Here is a 27,474-nt window from a genome sequence, read left to right on the forward strand (position 1 = left end):
TAAGCCTCTCATACCCTCCAGCATATCCAAGGCTCATAAAGTGATATCAAGACCATTCCCCAGGAAATTATAAAACATGTCTCAGCAGATTTGTTGCCATTAATATTTATCATTAAAAAAGAGAATTGCAGGGCTGGAGAGATGGCTTAGTGGTTAAGCGCTTGCCTGTGAAGCCTAAGGACCCTGGTTTGAGGCTTGACTCCCCAGGACCCACGTTAGCCAGGTGTACAAGGGGGGCGCACGCATCTGGAGTTCGTTTGCAGTGGCTGGAGGCCCTGCCATGCCCATTCTCTCTCTCTCCCCCTCTTTCTCTGTCTGTCACTCTCAAATACATAAATAATAAACAAAAAAAATGTAAAAAAAGAGAATTGCAGAGCTGGAAAGGTAATTCAGCAGTTAAAAACATTTCCACTAGGCTGGTGGGATGGCTTTGCAGTTAAGGTGCTTGCCTGAAAAGCCAAAAGACTCAGGTTCAATTCTTCAAGACCCACATAAACCAGATGCAAAAGGTGACACATGTATCTGCAGTCCATTTGCAGAGGCTAGAGGCCCTGGCGCGCCCATTCTCTCTCTCTCTCTCTTTCTCTCCCTCCCTCCCTCCGTCTCTCTCTCTCTCTCTCTCTCTCTCTATTTCTTTCCCTCCCTCTTTCTCCTTGCCAAATAAATCAATAAAAATAAAATACTAAAAATATTGCCTCTGCAAACCTGCTGATTGGACCCTCCAGAGCTCATGTAAGGCCGAACAGCCAAACACAAAGAATCTCACCATGCCTGTGGTAATGGGAGGTGGAACCAAGACAATCCCAAAGCTCACAGGAGAAAAACAATATCCAGAGGGTGTCCTCTGACATCCACACATGTGCACACCCATACACACACACACACACACGCACACACACACACACATATATACACACAAATAATAGAGAACTTAAAAAAGAGCTTCAAATATTTTTGCCTAAATGCTCCCTATGATTCACAAAATATCCATGAATGCACACTTTTATACATTTATACTTCTATATGTTAAATGTTTATCATGAGTTGAAATGCAAAGTTCATCATAAGGTCTAGCCAAGTTTACAATTTTAAAACAAAGATGCCGTGTCATTCTGTATTTCATGGGGTTACCGTACCACAGTAACGAGGAACTCACTGACAGAAAAGGAAAACTTTCCACTTTGAGTAGAAATCTCACACCACATGGCTTCAACATGAACACTTCGAAACAGCGGAAGCCAGCAACTGAGATCTACAAGTGACCTCCAATACAAGTGACTTGCAACAACCTAACTGGACACTCTTGACCGATTTTAAAAAGTGGCATTTGTGTGAACCCATTCTCAACTGACTTTTAGACTAATGTTGTCTTGTCCAGAGTACTAACCTCAACCTTAAATTAGCAAAGCAACCAGAAACCAACTCTCTTGGAAATATATACAAATTATTGCCACTGGTCTTTCTACCTTTGCCTCATCAGTATTGTGACCTCTTGGAAGCTAGGATGGTGTTGATAATATGCCTTTTCTTTCCTTTTGTATGCTGTAAAACTACTAGCAATATTTTTATTAGGCTAATTTATTCAGAGCAAACTTCATTTATCTGAGCTTTCTTAATTTCTTACACTGACCTTGTCTTAAGCTAAAATTGGTATAAATATTTAAGATTTTAAAAGTACAGGGGCTGGAGAGATGGCTTAGTGGTTAAGGCTCATGCCTGTGAAGCCTAAGGACCCCGGTTCGATTCCCCAGGTCCCACATAAGCCAGATGCACATGGTGGTGCATGAGTCTGGAGGTTGTTTACAGTGGCTAGAGGCCCTGGCATGCCCATTCCCCCTCTCCCTCTCTCTCTCCTTCTATAATAAACAACATGTTTATAAATTGAACCGTAGTGAGCAAGGTCTTTATAACTTCTGAGGTTGCTTTAAAGTAGAGTTTACAGTTAGAATAATGTTTGAAAAAATCCAAATGCTTGCCTGTTGGGCTTAATTACAATACATTTTGTGACATTAATTAAAGGCTCTGTATATATATTTTTTAAAATGTTATTTATTTAATTGAGAGAAAGAAAGAGGCAGACAGAGAGAAAGAGGAATGGGCATGTGAAGACAAACAAATTCCAGACACATGTGCCTCTGCCCTTACATGGATAGTGGGGAATCAAACCTGGGCTGTCAGGCTTTGTAAGGAAGCACCTTTAACCACTAAGCCATCTGTCCCACCTAACTCTATATTTTTAATTGCCCTCATTATCCACAGCATGCTTTTGCTCTGGGACTTCTCTGCCACACACCTGAAGAATGAAACTTTCCCCTTCCTCACTAGAACATTCTGAGTTGTCCCATCCTAATTCTATATGTTTATTCGAGCTGCTGGGCTTTCTTACCTAGTCTAATACTTTATCTAATATTCTAATAATTTCTACCTTTGTCATTCATTTGTCTGAAGACCCTGCTATAAGCTGAGTCACCAGGGGGGGGGGGGGACATACAAAATGAAGGATGCAAGATTCTCAATACAGGTTAACACACTATCATAAATGTGTTAGACCATATGAAGAGAGTGAGACATGATTTTTCCAAGACTTTTCCATTTTAAAAACAGGCAACTTCATGAAAGTACATGGCTTAACCCAGGGCCTTGGGCCTCAGGTACAAAACTATAATGATAGCTCCTGGATTATATCTTAATTTACATACATTATTTCTGGTTATAATATTTGTATTTAATCTTTAAGTTCATCCAATTTTTAGAACAAAGATGTTTCATGAAAATAGTGTTATATCCAATAAAAGCTCAGTGGTAAGCCTTTAAATATTGGGCTTATCTTTATTGTAAAATTCCAAGGAGGTTTCTTAAGTAGAAATGTTTTCCTAATGATGCAACTAGCCACAATTATGATAATGATCTTCCAAAAAATTAATTTCCACTTATAAGTGCTCTATAACTAATAAACTCACCAATAAAATATCATTTCACGCTGACAATTTTCACTAGGAAGGTTGGATTTTGGACAGATTAAATTTTAAACTCTGGAACAATCACAGTTACCAACTAAACATGATGCCAGATCGCAGTACAGCATTTTAATTTATAATCTTGCTGACTACATAACATTGTAGGAAATAGGTGTACTCTACCGTTAACTGACTGAAGAAAATATTTTTTTGCTGGTAGAATGAACTATAGTTGTCTCTCATGCAAACCTTGACTATTTTACTATGCAATCCCAGACAACAGAGAGACTTTGAAGATCAGATTGTGTATGGCTCTCTTGAATTCATGAATGATGTCAGGTTAGTGGTGGCATGTGACATGTGCCTTAGGGCGTGAAAAGTCTGCTACCTAGAAATAGTTTTGACTTTAGTTTAGGATTTTACTGTACTTGTCAGAGGTATCTCAGGGTATCTTTTTTGTTTTTTCTTTTTACTTGTTTGTTTTGTTTTTTTTTCCTTCAGTGTAGGTTCTCATTCTAGCTCAGGATGATCTGTAACTCACTCTGTAGTCCCAGGCTGACCTCAAACTCACCATGATCCTACAACCTCTGCTTCCCCAGTGCTGGAATTAAAGGTGTGTGCCACCACACATGGCTTCAGGGCATCTTGAAGGCTGTGTTTCAAAAGTTCTGGATGCTGATTTAACCCATGGGTGTAATCAGGAATGGAAATGGTCCTAAAGGTGCAGGGTAAAGACAGGTGGAACCCAAAAGTAGATCAAGAGAATTTCTCAATGTGGAAACACTCATCTACAGTATAGATGTCAGCTATAGTAATCATAACATAATTTATAATCCAAGTTACACACCTAGATGAACCAAAACTATAAGAATTATCAAGAACACCAGAAAGATTGATCATGCTGAAACTCACACTAAAATGGCTTTTGAAAACTTGAACAAAAAAGGTGGTACATGTTATAAGAAGTAGAAGTTCCTGATTGCCCATAACAGAGGCAGAAGCAATAGAAATCTTATATAAAGGGTGTGGTGTTTTGATTCAGGTGTCCCCCTAAACTTATGTGTTCTGAATGGGAAGTCACAACAGGTGGCAATTTGGGAATTGGAGCCTCTTGGATTGAGTGTATCGCTGGAGGCAGGCTTGTGGGTGGTATAGCCAACCCCCCCTTGAGAGTGTTTGGCACATTCTCCTGCTGCTATTGTCAACCTGATGTTGGCCAGGGGGTGATGTCCACCCTCTGCTCATGCCATCGTTTACCCCTGGCATCATGGAGCTTCCCCTCGAGTCTGTAAGCCAAAATAAGCCCTTTCCTCCCACATGCTGCTTTTGGTTGGGCGCATTCTGCCAGGAATGAGAAGTGGACTACAGCAAGGGCCAGGCTGCAGTTATTACATTAGGGTTAGTGGAAAGGCCCGCAAGTTGACTATGCTCTGCGAAAGGCCCAGAGGACACTTCATTTACCAAGACTCTTAAGTATTTGCTGACTAAAAAAAAAAAAAAAAAGAGCACAATAGGCAATTCTCTTTTGGAGCTTAGCCCTGACAGGAGGAAATGCCTTGCAGAACAGACAGCCTGACATCAACTAGAATCACAGAAGTGAAAAATGACAGAGAAGCCGTGGCAGCCCTTACCCTTCAAGGTGAAGTTGATACACTTGCCCCAAGCTGATGCTGCAAAGGAGTATGAACTACAAAGAACTAGGTAACTGGTTGCTATGCACACAAGCTATGAGACCTTTCAGATGAGAGATATTGTCCAATCAATATGATCAAAAGATATCAAGAATAAGGGGCTGGAGAGATGGCTTAGTGGTTAAGGCGCTTGCCTGTGGAGCCTAAGGACCCATGTTCAACTCTCCAGATCCCATGTAAGCCAGACATGCAAAGGTGAGGCAAGCTCAAGGTCACACATGCCCACCAAGTGGCACAAGTTTCTGAAGTTTGATTAGAATGGCTGAGGCCCTGGTGTGCCAATTCTCTCTCCCTCTCTCTCTCTCTCTCTCTCTCTCTCTCTCTCTCTCTCTCTCTCTCTCTCTGTAAAATATTAATTAAAAAGTTTAAAACAAAAGAATGAAGCATAATGAAAGATGGGATGCTCCAAAGAAGAGTTGTAATCATTTGCTGTCTTTTTGTTTTTGTTTGTTTGTTTTTCAAGTAGGGTCTTGCTCTAGCCCAGGCCTGAAAATTTTTATTTATTTCTTTATTTGGTTTTTTGAGGTAGGATTTTGCTCTAGTCCAGGTCTGATATTTTTATTTATTTCTTGTTTTTTTGAGGTAGGGTCATGCTCTAGCCCAGGCTGACCTGGAACTCACTATGTAGTCTCAGGGTGGCCTTGAACTCATGGCCTCCCACAAGGGAGAAAAGAACCCTGCAGTACCACAGCAAGGCCCATGGTGACATTTTCCTAGTTTCTAAGTAAGAGGATGTGCATAATGAACGTGTGTGTAGTTGAACACTGAGGAGAGAAAAGCATTCAAATATTCTAAAGACAACTGCATAATGCCCAAGCTGACATGTCTAACTGTCTAACCTAGTAATGAGACTGCATTATGGTCCACTATTACACAAGGGTGAAGGAGGCCCAGTTTAAAAAAAAAATAGGACTGAAGGTAGAGTTCAGTAGTAGTTGTACTTGCCTAGTAAGTAATAGGCCATGGGATCAATCTGAAACACCAATAAATAAATACACAAATGAATAATTAACAAATAAATAACATAATTCAGGACTAATGCTGATTTACAGAATCCACTAGCCTTACAATACCATAAGGAATTATTCCCTGGCAGCCAATTTTCTAACAAGAATGGTAAGAACATTAACACTAGTTTCGGGGACTATTGTGTAAAAAATAGTACAGCTGGGCTGGAGAGATGGCTTAGCGGTTAAGCGCTTGCCTGTGAAGCCTAAGGACCCCAGTTCAAGGCTCAGTTCCCCAGGTCCCACGTTAGCCAGATGCACAAGGGGGCGCATGCGTCTGGAGTTCGTTTGCAGAGGCTGGAAGCCCTGGCGCACCCATTCTCTCTCTCTCCCTCTATCTGTCTTTCTCTCTGTGTCTGTCGCTCTCAAATAAATAAATAAAAAATTTAAAAAAAAAAGAAATAGCACAGCCACAAGGCCCAAGGGGACCCACAACCCACCCTCCTAACCATATCTAAGTGGAACCCAGTGTGTTCTCTAAAGTACTGTTATTAGAAGAATTCAACTGACTCATTTTGAAAGTTGTGCCTCCTTAAAGACTAAAGGAGGCACAGGTGTTGCACCCCAACATATTCCCAGTTAGTTCACCAGTGCAGAGACTACAAAACCAGATGACGCTGAGGAATGATGCTATCACAGATTCAACCAGTACACGCTGGTTACAGAAACTGGGCCAAACTGAGATCTTCCAGTCTTTAGTACATGACATGTGAGTACTGACTTGTCAATCAAATTCTTCCCTATCACTCCCTGAAAGGAAAAGTTAAGAAAAAAAAAAAAACAAAACTGTTAGCATTCACTTTAAGGGTCAGCAACATTATTTGACGGGATTGGTCCAAGGTTTGTAACTCTTCAGAATGTTAGTCAAATGCAACGCAAAAGAACTTGAACCACCGAACATTCTGAACATCACGTGGTCCACAGCACTGGTGAGATCACGTGTGGTGGTTTGAATGGATGTCCTGCAACCGATTCTGGAGTTTATTAAAAAGCTTGTAATTTGTATCTCCAGCCATCTGGGGCATGGATGAGTCAATCTGGTAAGGCCAGGCCAAATGTAAATGCCTGCTGTACCAAGGCCAGCTCAAAAGTCCCCTAGAGACATAAATAGACATCTTCATCCTAAATATAACTTCAGAGGGAGAGAAAATGGTCATACATACTGAGTGAAAGCATAGACGACCTGACATTAGATTATATGTGACTTATAGCTACAGTGAACGGCTTGGCTAGCTAGTGGGGGTATCTGGGAGGAAGCAGGAGATCAAGGGAAGAGGCCCATGGAAAACCACATGAGAGTAGAGTGGAGTGAAGATCGTCATCTTGCATGTTAAGGCCCACGAGAGCATTACTCACCTTGTAAAAGCGTACATTTAACCCTACCACCACGCCAACACCTATTTTCACTGTCTCACTTGGGGAATTTGTGATTCTTGCACTCACAACTAGGCTCTGAGAATATAAGAGCAAGTAGAGAACATCTCCACCAAGGGACATCACTGGAAGCTCTCACAGACACCACTAAAAGCTCTCACATTTGAAGTTATCACGGTACCGGGCTATTTTGGGATTTGATTTTGGTAAGTGACTGGCAGGCACAGGAAGGAGTCACATACTGATGGGAACACGGCTAGAATCTAGCAGTTCTGCCTGCAAGGATAGAAGCTGGAAGAAAACGTCGAGCATCCACTGAGGACTCATTTGTAACTCCGAGTGGTTTTCATGATAAACAGAGAAGTACAGAAGCCGAGACCAGGGAATCAGACTGTTCAAAGGACGGGACCCTCCCCTGGCTAGGGTGCCCACCTATGTGGGAAGAGGAGCTGGTTGAGAGCACAGCGCCTCCGCAATGACTCCCCCGCCAGCAAGAAGTGACTAGTAGATAGTAAAGTGGAATGCTGCCTTCACCACATTTGTTCCTAACAGTGGGAACTGAGGAATTGTACCTGTATCCTAGATCCTCACCAGAATAATCGACAAGGTTTTCCTGACCAAAGCATGAACCACCTTGGGCACCCATTTAAACCTATTAGTCAACTATGGATATATTTTTGGAGTAGTCCTTCCCTTCAGAGAGTGGGAACTGCATTTATCAAAAAAACCATGACTGTTTTCTTCTCAGCCAGTATCCTGTGTACATTCCTAGCGCTGGCATTACCGCCGTGGTTGAGTTTAAAAATACATAAGGGAGTTTTTCTTGAGATAGATTTCATAATTGTTGTTGCTGGGTGGTTTTTTGTTGTTGTTACTTCTTATCATATTTCTTTCTTTTGCTTTTTCCTTTCTTTTTTCAGTATCAGGATGGCTCCACTACCACTGAGTTACAACCCAGCCCATGTTGCCTTATTTTTTTCATTGAAGGGGATTTTCTGCCATCAGTATGTCAAGTGTCTGTTTAACATGTCTATACTTTAGACCAGGGCGGAATGGCAAGTATGGTTTTTCTCCTAACATGATTGAAAAAAAGGAGATTTGAAAAGATGGGGAGCATAGAGAATCTGAAGTGTGTTCTCATAAAGAGGGGGTTCAGGCATAAAGAAACAGACGAATGTGACTGGTGGGTGGGAAACCCCTTCACTTACACTCTCCAAGCCTAGCAAACCAAGGGAATCTCCGGGCATCCTGGTAATAGGCACAGCCAAGTTCATAACGATCAACTAGGTGGCATCAGAACTTCTCTTCATGCTCCACTAGTCTTGTTTATCCACTGGCTTCTCCTCTTGCCCTTCAGTCCCTTCTCCCCTCCCTTGTACATCTCCTTTCTGTGGATTTTCCTGTTTCCTACTTCCTTCTCTATTCTCTTAAGTAGCCTTCTTTTCTTCCTCTCTCTAATCCTTTTTGGCTATATACAAACAGATTCACGTTTTTACATCTAAGCATTTTAAAAAACCTTTCAACAAGTTCCATGATTTGTTAAGTTAAAAGCACAGAAGGTGGATTGGAGAGATGGCTTAGCTGTTAAGGCATATGCCTGCAAAAAAGTCAAAGGATCTAGGAGGTTCAATTCCCAAAACCCATGTAAATGCACAAGGTGGCACATGTGTCTGGAGTTAGTTTGCAGTGGCTGGAGGTCCTGAGACACTCACTCTGTCTCTTTCTGTGTGCTTCCCTCTCTCAAGTAAATAAATAAATACTTCTTAAGAAAAGCAGAGAAGATGAGAGCTGGGGAGTTACCTCCATGGGTAAGAGCACTTCCTACACAAGCATAAAAATCAGAGCTGTCTCCCAGTAGCCACATAAAAAGCCAGGCAGGGTGCACATGCCTAAACCTGGTGTTGGGGAGGAGGATGGGGCAGAGGGTCACTGGGACTCCCTGGTCAGTCAGTGTAACTGCAAATGGGAAGCTCCAGGTTCAGTGAGAGACTTTGGCTCAGGAAAATTAGGCAGAAGAGCCCTAAAAGAAGACCTCTTTCTCTGGCCTCTGTGCATGTGCTTGCTCTATGGGGTCTAGCCATTGCCATACATGCACACATATGTGCACACACACACAAATACACACCATAACACTACACATACATGAAAAAGGAGAAAGAAGTCATATGCTTCATGTTTCTTTTTTGATAAATGCTAAAATGTTTTATTCATGTTTTGATATAGTTTGTTGTTGATTTGCTTTTCACTGGAAAAAAGAAAGCAGTTCTGGTCAACTAGCATCTAAAATGATAAAGATTTGCCACATGCTGAACACTCACTCTGCTTCACATGGGTTTTCCTGTATTATGACAGGGACTTTGAGCACGCGGGAAATGAATTTTTTTAAGCTTTGGATTAACTTTCTATTGTTTATCTATTTCAAAATCACTAACTTATAGATGGTCATTATGTGAAACTGTTTTTACTTGCCAATATCCATTTCACTCTTTTATAAAACACAGGAAAACCAAGCACATGCAGAATGTAAACTGAGCTCAGAGGCATGAAAAGATTAGAAATCAAAGCCGAAAGTGGTGGCGCATACCTTTAATCCCAGCACTTGGGAAGCTTTGGTAGAAGGCTTGCAGTGAATCTGGGGCCAGGCTGGGCTACAGAGTGAATGGCAGGTCAATGCGGAGCTGCAGTGAGACCATGAATCCAAAAGGAAGAGGAGGAGGAGGAGGAAGAGGACCAGGAAGAGGAGGAGGAGATGATTAGGGCTGGGGAGATGGCTCAGGGATTAAAGGCACTTGCTTGCAAAGTCCACTGGCCTGGGTTTAATTCCCCAGTACCCACATGAAGTCAGATACAAAGAGTGGCACATGCATCTGGAGGTTGTTTGCAGTGGCTGGAGGCCCTGGGTACCCATTATCTATGTCCACCTTCTCTCTAGCTCGCTCTCTGCTTGAAAGTTTTGTATATGCATGTGTGTGTGTGTGTGTGTGTATGGATAGATAGATAGATAGATAGATAGATAGATAGATAGATAGATAGGTAGATAGATATAGATAGATAGATATAGATATATAGATACAGATATAGATATAGATATAGATATAGATATAGATATAGATAGATATGTAATGTTTAAAAAAAGCAAGAAGATTGGAAGTCAGAATTGCAGATTTACTGTGACTTACATCTGGAGTCAAATTATTCCAAACCTCAAGGTGAGAACGTGTAGGCCAAACGTGCTCCACTGCAGAGGCAAAGGACGACACGAGGCCGTGTCCCCACGTCGCCTGCTTCTGAGGAGCAGAACAGACATGGGCAGGAGGAGCAGAAGCATCTACTGGAACACCTGCATCATCGCATGTGACCTCACCTTTGTGGCATGAGGTGCTCTGCTTCTGGCACTGGCCTGCAGTGTGGGCCTCCGCTCCACTCACGGGTGACTTATGGTCACAGGCAGCTGCAGCCCCAGCAGCAGCTGCCAGAAGAGGGTTTGTGAGTGGGGTCGCTTCTGAAGAAAAAGGCAGAGGGTCCCAGGGCAACAGCGGCGCTATGCTGTGACCACCGGATGCTGACATGCCAAAAACCAACAACGACTGCAAATTGGCTCCATCCGTGTACCCGCCTGTGGTGGAAGTGGACAGTGTATGCCAAAAGCCACGGACATCTAGCATAAACAACTTGACGAGTTTAGACATACACCTATGAAACCCAGCTCCACAATCAGGCCAAAAACATATTTACCATTTCCAAAAGCTTCCTCCCACCTATTTTTCAGTGATGGCAACTTACATAAGACCTATGAGTTCAGTCAGTTTTTATGTATGCAGACGGTAGGTGAACTATAGAGAGACCATGCTATGCAGTAGATCTTCAGGACATATTCATTTTGCATAACTGAAACTTTGTTCCCTGTGACTATCACATCCCACTCCTCCATCCTGAATGAAACCAAGAACATTATGCTAAGTGAATAAGTCAGACAAGAAAAAAAAAAAAAGAAGTACCCAATGATGCCATTGCTATGAGGCACCAAAAAGCTATCAAAGATAGGGTAGCTGCCTGTGTCCCCTCTCTTGCTACTCATCCAACGACAGAAAGAGTAGCCAGGCTGCCAGCAGGATTCTTGGAAGGGGCTGTGAGAGCTTCCATTCCCACTTTGTTCTTTTACCCACTCTCCACTTCTGCCACGTGGCTGCAAGGATCCAGAGGACGGTGGCAGAAGATGTCTCTGTCACAACTGGACACACACATGGACAGTTAAACTACCAAACCTGCCCCACTGGTGGATGGCTCTGCACTCGGGAACTTCTATTCCTTGTCCCTAACTTGGCAGAGTGTCTGCAAAGCTGCTCCCCAGAGCACACCCACTTTCAGATCACTACCGGGAGGTTCTTCTTTTAGGGACCATCCACCGAAGCAGGTCAGTATTTTCCACTTGTTTTAGAGCCTACAATCCCTTTTGCTCTGATATCCCGACTTTACCCCATGGGATGTTTTTAATCATCTCATCATGTAATTTAGGCATGATGAAAAAAATTCTACTTAGCCTGAGAAGATGGCTTAGCAGTTAAAAGCATTGTCTTTTAACCTGGAATCACGTGAGTTGGACTTCTCCACACCTCACGTAAACAGCTGGGCACTGACACACACTTATGAACCCCTTGTACACCGGGGAAAGAGAAGAATCACTGGGACTCCTCACTGAGCAGGAAAAACAAGGCAGCTTAGATAAAGGGAGAAACTCCATCTCAAGGAACTACACAGAAGAGTAATAGAGAAGGCTCCCAAAATTCTACTCTGGGCTCCACATGTGGATGCATGGCCCACACATACATGCATGCACCATAAATGACCACGTCACAAACCACACCTTATACTCTGCACACACATAAAAACTGTGGATGCTCTAAGCATGCACACTTTCCACATTACTCCCTATATGCGTTTTGAGTTAGTGTTTAACAGTATCTATTGGAATTAAAGAGTTAGTTTGACATTTTCCCATCATATATGCTATAGTTAGCTTAAGTTTCTTATATATTAAAAACATCTATTTCCTGGATTGGAGGGATTGCTTAGTGGTTAAGGCATTTGCCTGCAAAGCCAAAGGACCCAGGTTCAAGTCCCCAGAATCCATGTTAGCCAGATGCACAAGGGGGCACATGCATCTGGAGTTTGTTTGCAGTGGCTGCAGGCCCTGGAGAGCTTAGTCTTATTCTCTCTCTCTCTTTCTCTCTCCCTCTTTCTCTGTCAAATAAATAAATAAAAATAAAATATTTTAAAACATCTACTTCATAAACAATTCATAATGATATATCATGATTGGTTATGTGACTGAAAGATAGCAAAACTGTATACCTATGTGGCTCAGCAAATTGACAGGTATCAAAACTGAATATCCAAACTGAACTTTATCACTGCATTAAAAACTGCTTTGGGGCTGGAGAGATGGCTTAGGGGTTAAGCGCTTGCCTAAGGACCCCAGTTCAAGGCTCAAATCCCCAGGACCCACATTATTCAGATGCACAAGGGGGCCCATGCATCTAGAGTTCGTTTGCAGTGGCTGGAGGCCCTGGCATACCCATCCTCTCTCTGTCTATATCTGCCTCTTTCTCTCTCTCTCTCTGTCACTCTCAAATATTAACAAAAAAGAAAATTAAAAAAACCTGCTTTCAAGATTTGGTGATTGAAAATTCTGAGTTGGACACTTTGAAAAATCAGTTTTATTTATAATGCTTGAGTGTGTTTCTAAATGAAGGAACAAAATGAAAGCTCTCAGGTTGTGATTGACAAGCAGGTTTCCACAGTGATACTTCAGCCAGACCTGGGTGCTCCGTCCTCTGAAGGAACAAGGCTCGAATCAGCTGACATCATGACTACGCTTTTCCTTCGCACACCAACAGTTCAAAGAACACAGACAATGCAGTGCTGAGTGAATTCTGATTGACGCAAGACATAGATACGGTGAAGTTAAGTTGCAGGCATGCTTGCAAAACTAACATGCACTGTGGTCTTACACCACTGACTGAAAGCATTTATATTAAGCAATACGTGCTAGATGGGTCTCATCTACCTTTCGGGTCAGCAATCAGTATTTCCTTACCCTGTGCAGAGTTGTTAGGTTTTATAGATTGCCCTGCTCAGAGTCTTTGAGCTCTGGTCTCTACTGATTTTGTCCACTAGAGATGGAAGAAAACTTGGGAGGGGACTGCAGACTGGTGGAGTCTGGTGCCCTTGTCTCCCACCTCTTCAGGCCACACTCGCCCACAGCCGCTGCTGGGATCAGTCACCGAGTTCTTCTCTATGCCTTGTGCTCACGCATTGTCGATACTGCCTACTAAACTCTCACCAGACTGCTCGATGTAAGTGTTCGTCTTTTCCAGCTCACCTGTGGCTGTTTTCTAACACAAGACAACAACGTACGTCTACATAATGGTCATAAACTTGGCAACCTGGGGTACCAGCCCGTGACAAGAGAACTGTGCCATTGAGCCATGAGCTCTTGCACATGATATCCACAAAAGGCCCCACATATATAGCCAAAAGTACATTCAAGGCTCCAGAGAAAATCACTCTAAATATGTATTTTATTGTTGAGTTTAAAAACTAGAACCTAAAACACTCTAAGTACAACCAATCACTTCACATTCCTACAACTTACAAATTACCAATGAACACACACACACACACACACACGATTGCCTAAGTAAAGTGGTTATATTTCATCCTGTCTGGATAAATAAGTCATGGAACTGTGTGTGTGTGTGTGTGTGTGTGTGTGTGTGTGTGTGTGTGTGTATGAGAGAGAAAAAGAGAGAGGGGAGAGGGAGGGAGAGAATGTAAGAATATAAACTGTACAGATGGAGCAACAGGGTTTGAAATGAATTTTCAGTCACTTAACCTGTAAGTGGAAATACAGCCATTAGTTTTCATCCAGTCTGGGGTAGAAGCTGGGATCCAGAGAAGGATGATTTATCACCCAACAAGAAAACACATGCCTAAGACCATCCATCTCACAACTGCTTGAATCTAAGAATTCATGAGTAACAGGACCCAAGAGCACTGTTTTATGGGAACATTCTGTGTTGAGCTGGGACATCGCCACGGATAAGTGTTGTGTTCAGCAAGCTGTGAGTAGTCCAGGATTCTGTCTGAGAGTGCCGACCAGGGCAGGAGGCGGGCCCGTACCATCGCAGGGTACAGAGAGCCCAGGACTTCCCAGCTAGTTGACTAAATCACCTTAAAAGGAGGCCACGAAAGAGAATGCAATATGACACCAGGGAATATTGCTCACAACAGACATTATGTTTATAGATTTTCATTTAATGAAATTCCTCCACCTCCATTATGACTTGAATTATTGAGAGGGTGCTAGCCACCAGTCTCTAGGATTGTGCTTTTCCAGATAGAATAATCTATTCATCTATGGCCTTCCTAAGATCATTTCTCTGACCTCAAAAGTAGCTGTGTTTTGCCTGGGGAGACTGCTGTATGTCATGCAAGCATGTGTACCTGAGCTCAGATCCCTGGTCCCCAAGTAAAGCTATAGTAGGCATCTATAATCCCAGCATACCTGTGGCAAGAATGGAGATAGAGATGGGAAAATCTCTACAAGCCTTATGGCCACGCCACAGGGAAAGAGGAAGGGGAACATGGATCCAATACTGGGTGGTCATGTGAGATATTAAGACTGGCTTCCTTCTCTCAACCATGGAATATTCTCAATAAAAGTCTTTCCACACCCTTCTTCCTCATCTTCTTAGCTCAACCGCCCTTTCAACATATTCTGTCCACCCACTTCATAGGAGAACCAACTGAGAGCCACTGGGTTGAACAGAACAAGATGATACTGGCTATCATGGAAAGCCATGCCCTGAAGCCTTCCAGAGGAGAACTTGGTAACCAGCGGCTACAGCATGACATTTTCATCCACACACAGCAAAACAGCAAAATTGATGCATTTTTTCCCCCAAGTCTCTCTTGCCCTCCACACACTGACTCAGACTGTCAATATTTCTTTGTATTCCTCCAGTGTCAAAAATGCTGGGCTGGTCAGCCTGACTCAGAGCTTGGCCCAAAGGAGTTACATGGACAAGTAAACAGATGAATAATGAATTGATCAGGAATATACTCTCCCAAATTTTGTTGCTCTTTGCCAAATTGAGACTTCCTTTTGTTGATGCCATCAGCTTCCTGTCAATGTTATTAAAAAAAAAAAAAAAAAAAAACCTTTCAGTGTAATGCACCCCCAGCAGATCATGGCATCTTTAAAGTAGATCTGTATACAGTGGAAAAATACATAACCCAAGTCTGTTGAGCTCATTCACAGGTGGAAGTCATGGAGTTACATGTAGTCACACATCATTACCCATGCCCTGCCTCCCACTTCCAAGTACCCTGTATCCAGAGGAGTCTGTTACAGGTCATACGAAATACAAAGAGAGGGAAAAGACACAATACACCCACAGACCAAAATGCCCCAGAAACAAAATTAAGAGCTGAGTGAGCAGCATATATATGTCTAACCTTTGATCTTACTGTATTCTAAACATTTCTGCTCAGCATTATATATCATGATGTGCATGCCCACAATTGTGTATTGGCCTTGCTCAACAAACTCTATTTTCTGCTGGTGATCAAAAAAGTAAGATGGCCCAGTGATCTTCGTGAGGGAGTTTTAACAAAATGGGAAAGCGTGTTTGCAAAATTAGCAACTTGGGCTGGAGAGAGAGAGAGATCTCAGTGGGTAAAGTGCTTGCCTTGCAAGCATGAGAACCCAAGTTCAGATCCATAGAACTCACGTAAAAGGCCGGGCATGGTGGTGCATACCTGCCCAGTGTTGGAGCAGCAGATTCCTGGGGCCCAGCAGCTGGCTATCCTAGTGGAGTGGGTGGGCTCTAGGCTCACTAAGAGACCCTATCTCAAAGAGTATTCTAGAGAGCAAGAGAGGAAGACACCTGCCATTTAGCTCTGGCCTCTATATCCACACGTGTCCACACACATATGAACATCTACTCACACGTGTGCACATACACAGATACACACAGAATATCAACAACTTGCTATACCAATGCATCCCTTACTCAGAAAAAAAAAAAAAAAACTGTTCATTCTTTTTATTTAGACCATTGCTGCTTTTAGTGAGCTCTAGGACCAAGGAATTACCTCTTCAGGTAAAAGGCACCTGGACAAATCAGGTCTTTCAGAACAGAACTAATGCCCTGAGCATCAGATTTAGGGACAGGGCTCTTCCACCTTGAGTACTTGCAAAGGCCTGAGGAGCCTACTGTGATGGCTGTGGGTAGCTGGGCCCTTACCTTACCACACTGCTTACACTTTCCCTCCTGCCGCCGCCTGTGCACCCAGTGATGGCGCACAAAGTTCTGTGGGAGAAGAAAATTCAGTGAGTAAGCCATGTACTCTGAAATCCTCAATATTCATTATTTAATGTTTTGGACTGTAGATTTATATACATTAAAATCCATACCCATACATATGCACAAAGCAAATATGTGTAGGTATGTCTTGTTTAGCATTAAAACAAACATACTTGGTCCAACTGTAATTCGTTTTCCCCAGTCCATCTTCCTTACTGCTGCATTCCACTTATGTCCTCTGTCTTTGCCTTTCTACTGCCAAGAGGCCACAATAATTGTCCTCACTCCACTTTCTTACTAGGAAAAGTGCAGATTTGTGAATGGGCTAAAGGGTATTGAGCTGGGAGGTAACAGGCAGGTAGAAGAAAAACCCAAAGAGAAATGGAAGGGTGGAGAGATGCTGACAAGAATAATGTCTGAACCGGGTGTGGTGGCGCACGCCTTTAATCCTGGCACTCAGGAAGCAGAGGTAGGAGGACTGCCATGAGTTCTAGGGCAGCCTGAGATTGCATAGTCAATTGCAGGTCAGCCTGGGAGAGACCCTACCTCGAAAAACCAAAATAATAATAACAACAACAATAATAATGTCTGAGTCACTTGAATGAACATGTATGTAACGCTTTATATGGTATGCAGGCCACTATGCTGAATGTTCTAGCCACAGGTGCCTAAATCAAATTCTTGGAAACAAATAGATCTGATATGAGGCACTGCTTTGAGAAATTTTTAGTACATAAATAAAGTAAGAAAGCAATCAAAGAAGAGAGGTGCTGGCACATCACTGCATGCAGAACTTCCTCAGTCACTTTCGGCTAGACTAATTTTCAGGTCATTCCCATCTTGGCCTCTAGGAACCACAAGAAGTCCTTTCTACCCCAGATGCTCACACCTGGGGCAGAAGCAAGTGGCTCCATGTCTGCCAGCTCTTAAGACACACGGCAAGAGACAGCACTGTCTTCAGTATAAAGGATGAGGGCAAATCCTAGCTTAACTCATTCCTTCCAGGCCAATGTACCTAAAGCACTTTCTTTTCTTTTCTTTTCTTTGTTTTTCCTTGCTCCTTTCTGAGAAAATCTACCTTGCCCGACACCAGGGTGCCTATGGTAGAATCCAGTCATAATCCACTTTTCCTTCAACAGACTCTTTAATGCCTGTTGTCAACAGGTATTTACTAAATGTCTACAACATGGCACTATTCTAGGTAAAGAAAGACAAAGAAAATAGATCACTGTTTCAGAAGGAAGAAATGTTGTGTCAAGGCATGAAATTGCGGGTGGCAAGAAGAACTTCAACAAGCATTCATAGCTGAACACCAAAAAGTGCCACCTCCATTTCTCTTAATAATGTCAAATCAATTTAAACTAAAATGAAACATCATCCCTGGAGGGATAATGGTCTTTTAACAATGGCAAGTCATAAAGAAGCATAATGGTCTCACAAATTAGTGTCATTTTCATCTTCCTTTTCCCACTGCCACCATTTAATAAAATAAAAACACAATTTCACAGTACTCAGAAACATGCTCATAGTCATAGCCACCCCTTACTGAATACAGTCTCTGTGTCCCAGACACCTTCAGTAATATTTGATATGTAACAATTCTTTTAATGTTCATGAGCATGTTAGCGAGAAGAGATGCTGCTTGGTACCAGGAAAGTCCCAGGAGTGCTTAAAATATTGAAACATCTCCATTTTGGTTGGGGAATTGCAGTCCCCCTGCCATGTCTCTGACTCTTCTGTTGCTATAGGAACCACTATCACACCCTGGAAATGCTAGAAACCATGTCTACCTATTTTCTTTGTTGGGCAAATAGAATGAAAACGTCTGGCTAATCAAGTCTAGAGGTTCTTGCTCCAATGAGCTCTGCTGTGAAAACAAATCGGGTTGCCTGGGCAATGCCATTGGCTCTCCCAAAAGTTTCAGAAGACTGGGTTGGGCTAGGACCATTTGCGGTACAAGCTGCAGCATCCCCACGGACCATTCTGGGTTGCATGGAGATGGTGGTGGCGGTAAGTGCATGAACATGCCAAGTCGCACATGCGCATCAGCCGCGGGTGAAGGTCCTAAGCCATCCACCTGCTCCATTAGCAGGTGAGGTGACTGCTGAGCTCGCAGCTTCCTTCTCCAGAGCCCAGGGCCTGCTTCTGAGTACGTGCTGAGGAAGGACAAGAGCTGCTACCAACTAACTACAGGATCTCCCAGGTCATGCAGCTGTAGGGCAGCTCCTCGGTGGGTGTCGATTTAAATAGCATCTCATTTTCCAGATGAGAACCCTAACATAGAAACTCAAGGACTCCAGTGCTAACAGGTTGGCAGCTGAGTCCACTTCTCCCACTGGGTATCTGGTTCTTTTCTTTGAGAGATTAGGTTTGCTCTACTTTCACACAACGCACCAATAAATGATTATAATGACAGTCAGGAGTAGAAATATTGACTACATTTAAAAATGACAAATAATTAAGAGGGATAGAAAAATAATATAATCGCTGCCAACTTAGCACAACCTGAAGAAGAATGAACAATCTCACCAATGTTAAGAGACATTCTGCCCTCACTAAAATTATAAATCACCTAGTGACTATCAATGTAAGAGGAAAATATTGGAAGACCTGGATGCAAATTACCTATGAAAAATCATGTCAGAATCATGAGAACATGTAGCTAGAGATGGATCACTCAAAATATGAAGCCAGTAATTTCCACAAATCAACAATTATTGAGAAATTAGATGGGTGATGTAATCATTTGTACTGCAACACACATCACTTAACAAGAAAATTTATAATACCTTGAAGTTCCAGTTCACATATGGAATTAAAAAAAACACAAACTTATAAAAGAATTAATTGAACTCTACCAGACATTAGACATCTTTAATATGATCCTTCCTATATAATAAGTAGGAAATTGTGAAAACTAAGGCACAGATAAAGAACATATAAAATCACTCTTATAGAAGAATTGTTGCCTCCAATCTATAGAGCTATGATTTAAGATCCTTCTAGCCAGAGTTCTCCTTAGGCCTAATACAAATTTATTCTACTAATGCTTAAACATAAACTGAACAAAGAAAATATCTAATACATGTTTGTGGAATTCTAAACCTTAGTTATTGGACAATTATGCCATGTGGTTATCATTTGGGTGAGGGAGGATCATCAATTGCTGTCATCAATAAATATAAGAAAAACCATTACAGTAGTTTCATTGCTGTTTTCTAGCCCTTATTTCCCATGGTCTTTAATTTTTCAGACCCCTGTCTTTTGATCATTATTTATATCTCCTCAATTATTGGACTAAAATTAGACTCTTCACACTTTTTTCTTTTGAAAATTATTTATATCTCTTACATTCTTGCCCTGAAATTAGGTTTTTCTTGGGGTTTCTTTTTGGCCATTATTCATAACCCCTAAGTATCTGGACTAATAATAGATCTTAGATCCTTACATTGAAAATGTGAGAATGGATTCATTGCCATTAAGACGGCAAAACAAGGCATCTCACAAAATAACATCGTTTTATTGTTCATCAATAGTTTCTGAATTATTCATGTACTACTTCAAGTACTGGGCAAGAAAAAGGCTATTACTTATGTGTGCAAAAATACCAGTGATATATTATTTTGGGGCTGGTATTCCATGTTGGTAGGAGAAATTCATACATGATGGTTTGGGTATTTCAGACATCTAATTCCCATAAAAAATAAAACTGATATGCTGAATGCTTAAAAAGGACTTGGAAATCATAATGTGATCCATATATAGATTATGACTAATAAACTGAATTTCACGATGATTCAACACAGAAGGCATCCAGCAATTCTTCATTAAGAAACTGTCATGTGCCAGGCACTGCGCAATGGCAGGATTCAGCAGCCAATCACCCCTGCTCTGGAGGTTGGCCACCTAGTGGGGAACACAGAAGACGGGACAGAAACCCAGGCCAGAGTAGTTCTAAATAGTTTCACTGACATGAGTAATCTGCTTAAAGTCCCTCAAGAAACTCAGGTAAGCCATAGTCATGACCTTCATCTTCAAATGTCCTCTTAGATCCAAAGTTTTCATGTATGGGCCAGAGAGATGGTTTAGTGGTTAAGATGTTTGCCTGCAAAGCCAAAGGATCCTGGTTTGATTCTCTAGGACTCACGTAAAAAGCCAGATGCCCAAGGTGGTGCATGCATCTGGAGTTCATTTGCAGTGCCTGGAGGCCCTGGAGCACCCATTCTCTCCCTCCCTCCCTCTCTCTCTCTCTCTCTCTCTCTCTCTCATAAATAAATAAAATACATTTTTTAAAAAAATCTCATGTATTTCAGAAGAAATGGACCTGCTTATAAATACAACCAGGCAGCAATATTCATTGACCACATACTTGGGCATCATTAGTTTGGGACAGCTTCCATGAATAATCCCAAGGATTACACTAATGGAGAGAAACACTGTCAGATAAGCCTATGGCAATGCACATATGTCATTATGGCATGCAAAGTGATCTGGAAAAAACAGAACAAGGTGTTATAGCAAAGAACTATGTGCTCCCTGCTTATAGAGGTCATCAACAGGGGGCTCTGTAATGGACAGACAGGTGTTACCCCAAGATATTCATGTGTTGAAACATAACCCAAGATAGGGTGGCATGAGACAGTGGGACCTCCGTCCTAAGGATGGAGCCTTCTTATAAGGGATCAGCACCTTATAGAGGGACCTCAGAGAAATCTCTTGCCCTCTTCCTTCCATGTCAGGATATGAGAAGGCACTCTTCCATCCGGAAGAGAGTGCTCACCAGTACCAGGGCCTACTGGCATTTTGACTTTCAACTTTCCAACCTCCGGAGCTATGAAACAACAGTTTCATGGTTTGTAAGCCCAACCAATCTAGGGAAATTTATTATGACAACCAGGGCTGACAAAGACAACCTGTGTAGAGCTGATGTGTCATCTGAAAACTGTAAAAAGTATCTGGTCATCCAGAGATTCACAATGTAGAAAAAAAAAATTCTGAGTATCCAGAGGTGGAGACCACCTCATGCCGTGCTTCAGAAATGCTGGCAGAGACAGAGCCAGGGCTAGAAAATGCATGTCTGTCATGCCCAGAGTTCTTCAGAAGCCACTGTAAGATAATGTGACCTAAATTTTATTTTAAAGGAAGGCCCTCAGTGGAATGGGGTCAGAGGGGATGGAAATGATGATACTAACATATAATGTATCCATACAACATTCTACCTAATAATAATAATAAATAATAATAATTAGATCACTCCCAGACTGGACAGATGGCTTAGCGGTTAAAGCACTTGCCTGTAAAGCCTAAGGACCCAGGATCAATTCCCCAGGACTCACATAAACCAGATACACAAGGTGGTGCATGTGTCTAGAATTCTCTGCAGTGGTTAAAGGTCCTGGCATGCCCATTCTCTCTCTCTTTCTCTCCCCCCAGTAAATAAATATATTAAAAATTACTTTAAAAGATCACTAGAGTCATGGGCAGGATGAAGGGAGAAATTTAAAAACTCATGGAGAAGTTGCTACAGTGGCCACAGTGAATGGTCAAGGGTAAGAAATCAGCCTACCTTTGTCCAGGCTGCTGACCACAGAAATGTAGGTAAATGGATGCATTTGAAATACATTTCTCAACAAAATTGATTAGACTGGTACATAAATTAGAGATGGAGAGTACAAGAAAATCAATATGACCTTCCCTCATTTTTTTAAAATGTTTTTAGGGTTTTTTTTTTCTCAGTTATAAAGCTCATTTTAAGAGGGACAAATAAACTGGGGGGAAGGTTTCATGATGATAACTTTTTGATGCATTATATTTGAGATGACCTTCATACGGTCAATGGATATGTCAAAGGGAGCGTCAAGAGATGTCAGCTGGAAATGTAAAGTCGGGAGTTGTCAGTTCTCTGAACAACCACGGGCAGAGGCCAAAGAACACAGACAGGTGCTAAACCCAGAGGACTGCATTGAGATGCAGACAGAGGTCACTGAAAGAGAGCAAGAAGGAATGAGCAATGAAGAGGAAAAGGAGTAAAGAATGATGCTGGAAGTCACGAGAGAGGAGCACTTAAAAAAGAATAGAATAGAATATGCGATATTTTGAGTATTTTTGAGAGACCAACAACAAAAAGGGATGGATTCACTTCAAGGGAGATCACTGGCAATGTGAACATAGGCAATTTCAGTAAACAAGCTGAACAGAACAGAAACCAGATCACAACAGGTTCAAGTGACTAGAAGATGGCATAGCAGAAGTCATGTAAGTAGATGACACTTTCTGGAATCTTGGCAGCGGAAGGGAGCAGCAGAGCCATCGCTCAGACACAGTTGGTAGTTAAAAGACGCTTTTGTTGGTTTGTTCAGCAGGAAGCTATCAGAGCCTGCTTTGGCTGAGTGAAATGATCTAGACAGGGCAGGTGGAGGTGCAAAGGCAAAAAAGAACAAGAGATGGTACCTTTGACAAGAATACAAGGAACAATGCTGCGCAAACCCTCAGGGAGGGTCTAGTTTAAGCGAAAAGAAGCAACACAATTAATGGTGATGATTGTAAAAAAAAAAAAAAACAACAACAAACTTTTCATTAGAAGTATGACACATGTAATTAGAGAGAGAGAGAGAGACAGAGATTGAGGTTGAATGGTAGGAATCTAAATGCAGTTGGAAATTCTGCATCTGCAACTTAAGAACACAAAGCTTTCCCTTTTGTTTTCCTAGGTGAACCGCCTTCATCTCAGCTGTCAGTGAGCGACTTGCCGGCCGGTCTACACCGTATCATGCTGGCAACTGCAGGATCCCACGCCTCACCCTTTCTCTCGCACGTCCGTCCCTCACCTATTTCTGTCGTTGGACAAACCGTATGAGAAGACATATGATGGTAAGGCTACATTTTTTCCCTCTCCTCACAAAGAAGACATCACTCTTATTTTTTTCAGTATTTTGAAATCTTATTTTTGCTACAGCATCTCATACATGACCCAGGTTGGCTTCAAACTGCTCCACGCGAGGAATCCTTAGGCTTCAGCCCCTTGAGTAGCTGGGCCTGGAGGTATGCGGCCCCATACGATGTCTTTTTTTCATTAACTGTCTTTGAAAGGCCTGTGATCTCTGTTTTCAGCATCTTCTATTCCTGTGTTTCATGCATCCATCTATTCTCATAATGGTAAGCATTTCTGTATATGCTGACCACTCACTTTACCCTCTTCTTCCTTGTAAATACCAAAGTCTCTCTCTGTCTCGCACACACACACACCCACATACATACAGGTATCTATTGGGCATATCTAGTTGGGGTCCCACAAGGATAACTCAAGCTTGATGGTTCCATGACTAAACACATCACCTCTCACCTTCAAATCCAGTCCTTTCCCAACACCTAATAGGTTTTTCCAAGAAGAACCTTGGTGTATTCTGAGGACCATCAATTCACATCCAAAATCCAGTCAGTTACTATAACCGGCCAATTTGTTTCCTTCAAAGTCACAGCATTCTACCGTTGCTAATCATTGTTTAGTCACCATTATTTCTTGCCCAGATTACTACCAGATCTGCTAAGATGGCTCCCATGCCTCCATTACATGGTGTTTATGCCACAGCGGTCTGCATAATGTATCTTGCTTAAAATAGTGTGATTCTCCATTGTAACTTCTCTGGTGACCTCCAGCCTGGCTTCCAAGGAACATCATGGTCCAGCTCTTGCTTATCTTGAAGGTCACGTGACTCATCTGAGTCTCTCACCTTTGCCTGTGCTATTGTGTCATTGAAGGCTCTCTTGATACTACCACTGTGCATCACCCTTCACGTACACTCCTTCTGGAGCAATCAGTTTAATGTCCACCTCTTCCAGTAAGCTCTTTCTCTGACCCCTCTCCACTCTCTCATCTGATTTTGAGGGAATGCTAGCTGGGAAGGTTTCCAAGGCATATATGGATAAGTGAAACAGTCTCATCTCATTGGGAGTGTCAATGGTGGAGGGGTTGGAATCACACTAACCAAAAATTCTTATTTATCAGATGTTTTCTGCAGGAGAGGACTGTATATAAGATGACAATGTTTGGGAAAAACTGGACAGGACTTGGGCATGGTAAATGACATCCAAAGGAGAATGGACGACACTAAAAGCTTTTGTTTGCTGACTGGGAGAGTGCAACGTTGGGAGTGAAACTAGACTGTCTTCGGATCATACAGGAGCACTGAGAATGCCTCCCACTCGGTCTCTTTTCTGCACCGAGGTAGATGTGCCCTCCATATATGCACCCCGGTCTTTACCACGTCATTTAGATAAACCCAAAAACAAGTTTATCTCTGCACTGTCTCCTCCCCTCACCTGCACAGTAACTTCCCACCGTTCAATGTCCTCACCACCTGTTTATCTTCACCACCAGACTGGAAGGTCAAGTTCTCAGTGCGGAACATAATTCTCTCTCGTGATTGATTTATTTACAGACTTAACAGATGAAAACATTGCAACTTAGAGAGATTAGGTGAGGTACCCAGGGTTATGCAACATCAAGGCTGGCTTTGAAAGCAGACGGCCTAACTCCAACACTCTCATGAATAATCAGCAGCTATGCTGCCCCCAGAATAACTTATACCCACTCAAAAATGAGGAAATGGAATTAAAATTAGCCATTTCAAAAGGCTTTTGCCTTCTTATTTCTTTAATACCATCAGTCCTTCATCAGACCCCCACTTTCTGGTTTATTCAGTATGACTCTAACTCCTGCCACATCCCATGATCAGAATAAAGTGAAGTGTGTACGTGTAGAATATGTTGTTGGTTATACTTACGAGTGTATTTAAAAGATACTGATGTAGAAGTAAGGAAGATAGAACTTATGTGTTAATCCAAGATGAATATCTACAAGTCCCAAAGTGAACCAAAATGGTAGCTGAAACAGCCCAGAAATACTCACTTCTCTTGGTGATCTCGAGCCTCCTTCTCGAAATGTTGGTTTACATCTGAAGTTAATCTGTCATTTAAGAAGAAAAGAATTAGAAAAAAGATATTAGTGAAAAAAATTCTAAAGTAGTGCTAAACTTCAGTTAGGCTTCATTACCCTTATGAAACCAATAATGAAAGACATTGAGACTATTAAACAAAACCCCCAAAGAATAAGAAATCTAGTTTAATCTGTCCTTAGACTGTAGGTTTGAGAAACTGAGATAAATCAGAGGAAAACACCCCATTGAGTTAGATTATAAAAGTAGAAGATGTAAACTTGCTGGGCATGGTGGCACATGCCTTTAATCCCAGCACTAGGGAGACAGAAGAATAGGTAGGAGGATTGCAATGAGTTTGAGGCCAGCCTGAGATTACATAGTGAGTTCCAGGTTAGCCTGGACTACAGAGAGACCCTACCTCAACCTCCCTTCCCAAAAAAATAAAAGAAAGAAAATATAAACTTGAAAAGTTTGTTCAATTCATTTATTTTTGGTTTTCGAGGTGGGGTCTCACTCTAACTCAGATTGACCTGGAATTCATTAGTAGTTCTCAGGCTGGCCTTGAACTCACAGCAATCCTCCTACCTCTGCTCTCTGAATGCTGGGATTAAAGGCATGATGTGCCACCATGCCAGCATAAACTTGAGAAGTTTTGAACACTGTGATTATTATTTAAATGTACACATGCAAATATCCCAGGTAAAGGGATTCATCAGTGCTTTTCTTTTGGATGGGATGCCTCCCAGTGGGTACATTTATGTCTTCATTTGCTGCTGGCTGACGTGAAAGAAAAGTGTGTGAGGAAGAAAGGAGATAAGGGTAAGAGAGATGGGACAGCGAAGAAAATATTAAGATAGAATGTTAGTAGTCATTGCTGTAAGGTATCCGTTGACAAGAGTAGGTGACATGTCAGACATCTAAGTGCACGTTGCATGGAACTAAGATATTTCACTGTATTTAAATATGACAGGTCAACTATGTAGATACTGTGCCAAGAACTTTGCCTGGAAATGGAGCAAGAATTATGAGTGAGAATGGCAGGCAACTGTCTATTAGATAGAGATTTTCTCTTTCCCTAAATGATAAATAAATAAACTATTCAGAATCCACTTCTAGAGGCAAGGCACCCTTGGGATGTCGCTTTCAGCTCTGCCAGACATTTGTGCTGTAGAGGCAAATCCATCACCCACAAGGCCCAGAGGAGACAAGGCTGGCTTTGGGCTCCGGGCTACCCTGGGCCGCTGCTTCAGGAAGACTTGAACCCTCAAAGAGACCATGTGCAAACTGTGAGCTCGTGGCAATGCAGTCCGAGAGGGAACACCCAGTGGAAGAGCAGGGATGGTGCCGAAAGAGAACTGGCGCACACCAGGCTTTCCCCTCCAGCCCTATCACTTCTTCCCACGTCACCATAACCTGTCAAATGGCACCTCATCAAATGGCAGGCTGAATGATCCTTTTGTCTCTCTCTCTCTCTCTCTTTAAGGTATTTTTTAAACTTTTTTTTTCAAGGTAGGGTTTCACTGTAGCCCAGGCAGACCTGGAATTTATTATGTAGTCTCAGGGTGGCCTTGAACTCATGGCGATCCTCCTACCTCTGCCTCCCGAGTGCTGGGATTAAGGCGTGCGCCACCACTCCCGGCTAAGGTATTGTTTTTTTTGTTTGTTTAAAAATATAAATATATATATGTATATATGTGTGTGTATATATATATATATATGTGTGTGTGTGTGTGTGTATGTAAGTACGTATATACATATGTATAGAGAGAGAGAGAGAAAGAGAAATTCATACCAGGTCTCAGAACAAACACTCGCAATAAAGGCTTTGAGCAGTAGGTGGCGCTCCCTTACCTTTTCTAGTTGCTCGATGCAGGCGGTATGGACCACGATTTTACAGACGGCACACTTCCTCCTGAGAGCGGATTTCTACAACATTCAATTCAAAATACAGGAAAGAAATGTTAACAGTCTGCTCTGCCAAGTTCCCTGGTCTCTTGACGAAGCATGTATTCAAATCAAACTTGTGATTACGATTACTTCAATTAAACTAAGCAAACTTAAAGCAGACCAACTGGCTAAGTAGCCCCTCTGTCAGGTGACCAACAGTGGCCTAGATTGTCAGTTCCAAGTGCAATGGT

General features: G+C 42.1%; 1 protein-coding gene across 1 annotated transcript in view; it reads right to left on the bottom strand.

Annotated features, from left to right (window-relative positions):
- Dgki (diacylglycerol kinase iota) overlaps positions 1-27,474 on the bottom strand; it is a 499,206-nt gene that overhangs the window by 246,708 nt on the left and 225,024 nt on the right. The window contains 3 exon segments of the mRNA XM_045160292.1: positions 16,341-16,406; positions 25,309-25,365; positions 27,188-27,262. Coding sequence (XP_045016227.1) covers positions 16,341-16,406; positions 25,309-25,365; positions 27,188-27,262 — 198 coding nt within the window.

The sequence above is a fragment of the Jaculus jaculus genome, chromosome 10, assembly GCF_020740685.1.
Source record: "Jaculus jaculus isolate mJacJac1 chromosome 10, mJacJac1.mat.Y.cur, whole genome shotgun sequence".
NCBI classification, from domain to species: domain Eukaryota; kingdom Metazoa; phylum Chordata; class Mammalia; order Rodentia; family Dipodidae; genus Jaculus; species Jaculus jaculus.